The sequence below is a fragment of the Alosa alosa genome, chromosome 3 (assembly GCF_017589495.1).
Source record: "Alosa alosa isolate M-15738 ecotype Scorff River chromosome 3, AALO_Geno_1.1, whole genome shotgun sequence".
Classification (NCBI taxonomy): Eukaryota; Metazoa; Chordata; class Actinopteri; order Clupeiformes; family Clupeidae; genus Alosa; species Alosa alosa.
Window position 1 is genome coordinate 10,208,841 of NC_063191.1, and position 10,020 is coordinate 10,218,860.

Sequence of the window (10,020 nt, forward strand, 5' to 3'; positions counted from 1 at the left end):
ACAAACAGTGAACACACAGTGAGGTGAAGCACACACTAATCCCGGCGCAGTGAGCTGCCTGCAACAACAGCGGCATTCGGGGAAGCGAAATTAGGGGAGCAAAGAGACTAATTCGGGGTTATTTTGTTTTCAAATGTCGGCTGCATTGTTCAAAAGGGTTGTTCTTAATCAGTAATGGGTGTGTTTTAGGCGTAACATTCTTTAAACCAATAAGAGTGACATCTGTCATTCCCTTTAACAACAAGCAGTGCAACTTCAAAAAGCTCATCATATTTTGCCAGTCAGCGGTGCATTTGAAGGAATCTGCTTGCATGCGAGACTGTATGGAACACAGGGATTCCACTAAACCTTGCTTTACTGAAACTTGTTTGTGCCTACATGCATTCTGCACTCACCTATTATTTGAATTCAAAGGTAAAGTGAAATGAACTTCACTGTGGACTCAATTGCAAAACAGTTCTACACAGCTATTTACTTTCACTATTGACTGACAACAGGGTTACAATCGAAAATGTAGCCTGAAAAAAGCAACTCTTCCCCAATAATGTTCAAATGACTGATGGTCTCCAGCTGTGCTTCATATGCACATTTTGCTATAGACCTGTTTTTTCTTGGTCAGGGTGTAAGATAGCGATTTTTGGATCATGCGCCAGACCACACCTTATATCGTTAATTGTCACACCCCTGGGCACAAGGTTTTATAAAAGTGGAGCGCTTGGCGAAATATTTCACCTCTGACTCGGTGTACGATATGAATAAGACTTGTGTCGGACTTTGTGCCACTTTTCCCCGGGTGCACGATAGCGTCCTAATTAATGATATTAATACTATCTACACTATCATTGTGTAATTGGTATATTGTGTGCTTATTCACATGATGGTTGTGTTTTGCCTCCTCTCTATCTTTTGTGTTTTGACAGGAAACATCATTTCTTAAAAGGGTATCAGGACTTGCTAAACTTGTGTGCTTTTGCAAGACATTTATTATGCAAAACTAGACTAGTAAAAATAGCACCTATGCAATCAGAAACAAACGGTAAAAGTTCAGTTCCATCTTTACTGTCACAATCACAGCATGACACAGCATACCACCGTGCATGGTTATGCTCAAAATAAAATAAAATAAAAATCCACAGAAAAAGTAGAACAGTAAAACCAGAGAAAAAACTGAAGAGGACAATACACCCAAAGTTACAGCATCCAACATTCCAGAACATGCTAATCAGTTTAAACAGTTTTTGATTGGCTATTCCATCCTACAACAGATCTGATTCAATGCAAACTGATATATAATATCTGACATTAAAACACAGTAATATCATTTGACATGAAATGAACATTGTTGATTTGCATGACACATCTCAAACTCATACCATTTCATATTTTCATTTTATATTCATTTAGTAGACGCTTTTATCCAAAGCAACTTACATGGCAATTATATTACAAGGGCCATTTATGGCTACTGCATGCAAGCCCAGCTCCTTCACCACTACGCTACCACCACCCTAACGCCCACAACGCAAATTAAGTTTGGGACTGCAAATGTGAATTAGCCCCAGGTTAACTATGGTACAATGCATCAAATGGCAACATGTATGGTAAAAACTGTACATGGTCCCTAACAAATACAATGAATAAATAAAAAAATAAATGTTCAGGTCAGATGATCTTTGGTATTACTCTGGATGTCAGTGGCTGGGTGCTTCTCCCGTGTCTCCTGGCGTGCCTAATCCCGTTGCCCTGAGGAAAATGTGAAGTACAGTACAGTTTAGAAAACACCACAGCACAAAATAATTACAGTTTAGAAAACACCACAGCACAAAATAATTACAGTTTAGAAAACACCACAGCACAAAATAATTACAGTTTAGAAAACACCACAGCACAAAATAATTACAGTTTAGAAAACACCACAGCACAAAATAATTCAAACTAATTCAAACATCACATTGAGATGTTGACGTGGCTCTCTTTCCTGAGACGTGTAAGTGGGTGACTAATCTGGCTTCAGTCACAGTTAATTGTTGAAAAAGTTTGTGGCAGACCAAATAGATGTACTGTAAGACCTCAATACCGATGAGGTGCAGACTCTAGTCCAACCTGTCTTCTGGGGACCAATGTTTGAACTATTCCCCTTCATGTCTAAACTGGCAATTAACTTTAAATCACAGATTAAGGGCCCTAAATAAATGCATGGGCAAAGTGCAAAGTCTGAAGTCTAACTTAATAGCTTGCTTAATAACTATGCAAACTCTGCAAATACAAATGTAATACCATGAGAAAGATCCTAAGCATAAACAGCAGCAGGGCAGTTAAAGCTGTCTCACGCCACATGATGGCTTTAGTTTATGCACAAGAACTTTGCTCATAGAACGACTTTGCACTTTGCCCAGCCTTTAAATTGGAGGCCCTAAGTCTTTTGAACTAGACTACTGTAGCAGTATGAGTCTTGTGAGCAAGGGGTAATGTACCTGGCAAATCATGGCGCAGACTATCAGAATCCCAATCGCCATCACCAGAGGGAGTGGGAGCTCCACCCATGTCACCCCCAGGCCCTGCATCTCTTTCTGGGTGCCTTTCTGCCTCTCTTGCTGGGTCGGCATTAGTTCCGTCAACCCCTGATTGAGATCCATTTCTGGTGTTTGGTACTTGTTTGGTTCTGTCACTGAGTATTCTGTGAACAGGACCAGTCAGAATGGCACAGTGAACAAACACACAAACTACACCAAGACACAATGAACCAAACAAGACGAAGCAAGACAGAACCGACATAATAAAGCAAGGCAAAGAACACATAACGTTGATTTGTTGTCATAGCGAAGGTTCTGCAGGGGCTGACAAAAGACTCGAGAGTGTTCCACGTTTTGCAGATTTTGCAGAGAGCTGAGGTGACATCACTAGCGGACTCATGTGGGCAGAGAAAACGGCTGACACGCTCTTTATCTCTATCTCTCCCTCTACGTGTGTGTGTGTGTGTGTGTGTGTGTGTGTGTGTGTGTGTGTGTTAACTTGTATGAGAATTGTTCTCTGAGGGACAGCACCCAACAGCCACTTACTTCCTGAGTAAGACTAGTTTGACTTTTTGGAAAAATTCTCAAGCGTTTGAAAAGCATTGAACTCACAACATCAACTGAAAATTAACAACTTTTTTGTCCTTAGGTCTGTCATAAAACATTAAATTAAATACATTTGTTTTTCCTTTTCACTCAAAAGAAGTACATGACAAAATAGGGTTATGACATCTATGTTTAAAAGTAGAATAGGTTAAATAATTATATTAGTTAATGTAATAAAGTGAGCAATTAATCGATACAGGGAATTAATTAACCAATCAATTGATCAAGGCAATCAATCAAGGCCATTGATCAATCCATCAGTCAATCCATCAATCAATGCAATCAAACACAGACTAAAAGAGGAGTCTCACCTCTCACCTGGGACATGCACCAGGGTGCTATTGCCGAACCTCTCCAGGTAGGGCGGGGGGTAGAGCACCTTCACCACACAGCGGTACATGTCAGTGTCGTCTTCCTTCATGCCGGCGACGCTCACGTTGACGCCCCTCTCGCTCAGCGTGACTTTGCAAGCCTTGGTCCCCTGCGTCTGCATGCTGCCGATGGTGGAGTTTACGTAGCCGCCGCAGATGCTGACGGCGCCATAGAGACCCTTGAGCAGTGTCACGTGAAGCTCCAGGGGCTGGTAGCGGGGAGGGGAGGCGTAGCGACACTCTACCGTCGCCTGGTCGTCAGTCGCCACCACGCGATACGGCTGCACGATGCGCAGGCCTACGGCGGGGGAGACAGGGCAGCCAATCAATCAATCAATCAATCAAACAGCCAATCAATCAACCAACTAGGTAAATCAATCAAGTCAGTCAGTGTCAATCCATACATTAATCAATCAATACATACATAAAGCAATCAAACAATCAGTCAGCCTGTCAATCAATGAATCAAAATATCACAGCAATCAATCATTCAGTAAATCAGAATTTGTCATTGATTAAGTCCAATAAAATTGAAAGCTCTGCAAGTGCATATACAACATACAAAGGACATACATACAACATAGAATTACATACAAGGCTCGAAGCCGACATATCACATACACCTGTAACCTGAATGGGAGCTAAAGTGCATTAGTGCATTAAATTATTGAACTGCAGCTGTATGTAAAAAGAGAATACATAAGGGTCTGAATATCAAACTGCAATCTAGTAGAAACTGAATTTAATTTAATGAAAGTCCCTTTTGCAGAAACTGAGCATTGATATTCATTTGGCCCACATTCAGTAATTGGTCCACATTGAGATAGATGCCTGTAGATGCCTTTAAACTTCCCTGTATGAGAACATCCCTGAGAATAGCTGTTGTTCTCTCTCCCAAACCCCTTTATTCATTCTGTACATTATGGCAGGGCCAAAATACATTATTATTTTTTTTACCATAAGAACGACTCATTGTGTGAGAAAGAGACAGGTAGAAACCGACAGCAATGTAGAGAGAGATGAACTGAGAGAGAGATGCTTACCATTCACTGCAGGTGTGGCTAGGTAGACAAGGCTTGCAATGATCAGAGAGTTATACATGGTTGCATGGCTGTGTTTGCAAAGTCTTGGGCTTTTATACACTATCTGCAGGGAAAAAAGCAGAAAAATGGGGTTTTCAGCACATTGATCTATCAAGGTTCCATCCTCAAAATGGAAACATTGACATAAGTGTTTCTCGTGCAAGACCCGCAAAAAAAAACAACAAAAAAAAACTCTGAGACGGAGTGAAAAAAGCTGATGAAACATGTTGAATGCAGTACTCTGTGACGTAGTTATGTTTTCACATGAGTTCAGGATGGTGCAATGGAAAGCTGATTCTGCAGAAGTACAGTACAATAGCACTCATTCTGCAATCTTTTCTACTTGCTACAGCCACTACTTCACTACCCTAAGTATCAATAACCAGAGCTGGACAGTAACTAAGTACATTTACTTGATTACTGCACTTATGTATGTTTTGAGTGTCTGTGCTTAACTTGAGTATTAATATTTCTGCCAACTTGTGATTTACTCCACTACATTTGAAAGACAAATATTGTACTTTTGACTCCATTGCATTTGAAATATGAGCATGAAGTAATGGCATCACCGGCGACCATCTTGTCACAGGCAAGCTATCAGATTTGAGAAGTTGTCTAGTGTTAACCAGGCCATCCTCCATGATCATTGCCAAATTGCAATGAAATTAGACAATCACCTGACATTCACCACATAGCTAGATCTTTAAACTATATTATTAGACAATAAATAATCTACTCATAATTGAGTTATCTGGTTTTGTATTAGGCAGTGAAAATGTTTTAGATTTGTGAACAGAGAATGAATAATGATTTAAATTATATTATTGCATCCATTTGAACGGGGGTGGGAGGGGGGTCAGCCGTGGCCTACTGGTTAGGGCTTCGGACTTGTAACCGAAGGGTAGCCAGTTCAATCCCCGACCAGTAGGAAAAATCTGGGCGGGGAAGTGGTTGAGCACTGCTCTCCCCATAGATATATATATAATAAAGGCTAGATGTCTCGTCCGCGCTGCTGGCCAATTGAGGTTGACGTCCGCACCTCGTGCCCATCTTTTCAGTCAGCTCACTAACTCATAACATTGTGTTTCAATGACCAGTGCATACTTTTTAAAAAACCATAACTTGCTCAATTTTCTACCGATTTTCAAACGGTTTAGTTTGTTATAAACGTCAGAGATGTAGTTATGACACTGCATACTTATGAAAAATTATAACTTAAAATGTTCAAGGATCCAAATTATAGCTATGTTAATAACATTTGTAAGAAACCAAACCGTTTGTAAATCCGTCAAGATTTCAGCGAGATAAGAATATCACTCGCCTTACATTAGGTACCACAGAGCCCACCAGATAGCTTGCCTGTGACAAGATGGCCGCCGGTGATGCCATTAGAGACTCCGCCATAAGACATCTAGCCTTTATTATGTATGTCTATGGCTCTTCCATGCCCACATCCACGGCTGAAATGCCCTTGTGCAAGGCACCTAACCCCTCACTGCTCCCCAAGCGCCGCTGTAGCAGGCAGCTCACTGCTCCGGGTTAGTGTGTGCTTCACCTCACTGTGTGTTCACTGTGTGCTGTTTGTGTCTCACTAATTCACAGATTGGGATAAACACGAGACCAAAATTTCCCTCACGGGATCAAAAGAGTATTTATACTTATACTTAGTTGCAAAGTTATGAAAATAGGTAAAAAAAATCTGTTTAGATGTAAGGAACTAAAGGTGTCCTCAAGTCCTTTGACCGACCAAAGGATGTACACCCCAATAATGACCAAATAAACATTACATTACAATACGTTAAAAAGGAAAAATACTTGTACTTCTGAATGCTTAAAGGAAAATTCCGGTATTTAGCACTTTCTTTAAGTCCCTTTTCTGGTTTGTTTTGGATGAACTAGAGCAGGGGTTCCCAAACTTTCCCATGACAAGGTCCCCCAAATACCACTAGGTTCTGGCCAAGGACCCCCTTGATGTGTTATTAAACCCATCGACAATAGTACGGCAAATGTAAAAATTAATTTAGCCACAAGCACTTCGCGATGGAGCATACAGTATGTAAAGATTGCGGGCTTTCTGCTATATGAGGGCTATCACTCTACTATTATTCCCAGTCATTATCATGGAAAATATAATGTTCAGATATGCAACAATTTTTTATAATGGCATTGTACTGTATAACAACCCTCATAGTAACAGGTATATTTTAGATTTTTCAAATGTATTTGTTGCTTTTATTTTTTCTTTCAACTTGATAACCCTGACACCCCCTCGCGGCCAGGGGGTCCCGGCCCCCACTTTGAAAACCACTGAACTAGAGTGGTGGACACCGACATTTTGACGATTGGTCCTGTCTCGACTGTGTCTGTCATAGGGCCCTCATTTTCTACCAGCGCCCCCGACCATAAAGTACAGGAAATGTGTACACAGCATAAAAGATCCAGACAGAGGAGCTGCAGCATCTGTACTACATTTGGGTTGTAGTGCCCTGGGTCTTTTCACAATCCCACCATATCCCTCTCTCGCTTCCTGTCTCTGTTCACAGCTCTATATTAAATAAAGGCAAATAGATTTGAATTTAAATAATTAAAATAAATAATATAATTTATATAACAATATTTTTAATCTACTGTCTGTGACATGGAAGATTACTTTGAGAGAGAGAGAGAGAGAGAGAGAGAGAGAGAGAGAGAGAGAATCGTCGACCACAACCGTCAAAGAGAGAGGAAACTCTGTCAGATCATAGCCTCTACGTTCAGACTTACTGTAAGCCTGCACCTGATGGGGCATATGTAGAATTCATCTTAAAATGGATTTGTCACCGAATTAGAGGAGGAAGGCTGCTCAGACAGCAATAGTTAACCCAAATTTTAAAAGGTTGTGAGGCAGTAGACAGTGGAACCAATCAATGAAGCAATGAGCTCACAGTCTTTTGATATAATTAAATAAAAAAAAACTAGATTCAAGTTAAAATAACAGTTTTTTTATAAGCATTAAACATTAAAACATTAAAATAGCACTTCATTCATACTCCGTTTTGTCATGCTAATAATTTTCACATCTACATAAATGTATTTATTTACATATTTTCAATATATCTCACTTTTATTATATATTACCTCCTCACCATTATTATTTGAAGTAATGGACTGTTGACATTCTAATTGACTAGTCAATCAGGTGTGGTTGTTGAGGTCATAAACCAGAGTCTCTCCTCAAACTAAATATGAAGTGAGGGGTCAAAAGGGAGAGATGGGCCCTTTCCAAAAACTAATCCCTACTCCCCCTCGATTACCAAATGGGAAGCACCCTCGAGCTAAATCAGATTTCCTTGATTAGCGCGTACACTCTAAAAACAGATTGGTTAAAAAAACAACTAATATCGTTGGTTAAGCATATATTAGTTAATTTAACAAACATATTGGTAATTATTAAACCAATACATTAGTTATTCATTAACCAACATCATTAGTTAAGCAAATATTGGTTAATTTAACTAAGACACATTGGTTAATGGATAACCTATCTCATTTGTTCATGGATTTTTTTTTCTCAACAACCAATTTAATTGGTCAGCACTCACTTTAAGAAAATGAAATAACAAATATTATTGTTTAACCAGCTATCTGTTAATTTAACCAAGAGTTATCGGTTTACATTGAATATACCATTTCCAGGGTTTCCGTGGGGTCTTTGAAGTCTAACATTTAAAATATAAAATAGGCCTAGCCTGTATTTGTGAAGCTTCAGGAGTTTTGCCTACACTTTGCCTTTGTTAGGCTATATTGAAATTATGACAGAATTTTCTTGATTAGGGTAAGGCCCCCTCTGTGAAAGTAGGCTAGGCCTATAGGTCCTGTGTACATGGCTGCCATTTCTGCATAGCATGTTAAAGTTTAATGTTTTTTTAATTTTTTTTTTATTTCCCCTTGGGGATCAATAAAGTTTCTATCTATCTATCTATCTAAGTGGAGGATTTGACTGTTGATTCACATAGACTTATACATAGTTTTCTTAAAGGCGCTCAATGCCTTCAGCCCCTTGCATTCCCCAGGGGGACCCTGCAGTTTGGATTGTGTCGTGCTCCCATCTAGCCCTTGACTGAAGCGGAGTGGTTCACAAACCAAATAGCCTATATTTATTTAGGTCTTAAATTGGCAGATGCACCAGTGCGGTGCATTTTGTGTGGACCACTTGCTTGAATTGTGTCTTCTATTTGAGGGGAAGTGAACTTTTTTTCATGTGAAGTTGCAGCCTGTATAGGCTAGTCCTAAAAAGTGTAGGCTATACCCTACCCAGCGGGCACCTTGATGTCAATTTGATGTCAAGAATTAGTCAAGGCTTTGACCAACATGTTGAGCATAATTTCATACTATTTTAGCTTTACAAGCTGGCTTGCTTGTGATTGTAAAGAGGTTCAACAGGGACATGTAGTCACTATAAAACTTGGGTCAATATGATTAATGTTAAATCAGTCAAATTGATCTGAAATTGACGTCACACCATATGAGAACCATAATAATCATAATAGTAGTAATAATAGCCCACTAGGCTAATGTTACTATTGTTTGGACACTTCTATCAATCAATTTAGTAGCCATTTCAATGTAACAGTCTAAAATGGCAACAGTTAATAATTTTCACATAGGCCACGATTGTTTTTAACGCTCTTGATAAAGTTATTTACGCGCACACACAGCAATTCCCATCCCCACCCTGACTGACATTTCAACTCCAGCCACCAGTGACTTCAACTGTCACTTTTCTGTCATGCAGCTGACTACATGTGTAAGCTGTTCAAACTCTGCCTGTCCTTATCATTCAAGGTACGAATTAAAGTACTTTGTATGTCAATTGAAAACGGAATTTATTAGAAATATAGCTTTTATTGTTTTCATAATGGAATGTTAACCAAATATGTTAGAATTAGCTAGCGAGCTAGCTAACATCGCTAACGTTAGCGATGTTAGCTGTGAATGTTAGGTTTCCAGTAACTAACTTCACCATTATGTGGAATATCTGTGTTGAATGATTTGTTAATATCATATCTAGCAATAATTCTGTCTGAGATGTCGTTATGAATAGAGTTTTAGTTTGAATTAAATATCTGGCACAAGTAGGTTAGCTCTAGCTAACTTAGCTAGCTGCTACATTTAAAGTGTCTTTACATGTCTATTACCATGAGACACAGATGAAAGTTGTTAACGTTACCTTGCTAACTTGGGGTGTGTGTGTGTGTGTGTGTGTGAGACATGTGTTGAGACTTAACATGTGTGAGTGTAGCAGTGCTTCAGTGATGGTCTTTTCATGTTCTGTGTGTTTTTAATTTTTAATCTTAGTCTCCTTCTGTTCCCTCTGTTTACAGACTGTGTGTTATGAGGACTGCTTCCCTGAGAATGCTGAGTGCATTCTGGAATATTCCAAATGTGTGCCACTTCCATACGGGACGC

General features: G+C 39.5%; 1 protein-coding gene across 1 annotated transcript; it reads right to left on the reverse strand.

The window, feature by feature from the left end:
- Nucleotides 1–1,060: 1,060 nt before the first annotated feature.
- On the reverse strand, nt 1,061–4,600 carry cd28 (CD28 molecule). The gene is made up of 4 exons (XM_048239916.1): nt 4,534–4,600; nt 3,431–3,788; nt 2,475–2,677; nt 1,061–1,743 (listed from the first exon to the last, which is right to left on the reverse strand). Exons 1-4 carry the CDS (start codon nt 4,589–4,591, stop codon nt 1,730–1,732), a joined length of 633 nt encoding a protein of 210 aa, XP_048095873.1. The 5' UTR covers nt 4,592–4,600; the 3' UTR covers nt 1,061–1,729.
- Nucleotides 4,601–10,020: the final 5,420 nt, after the last annotated feature.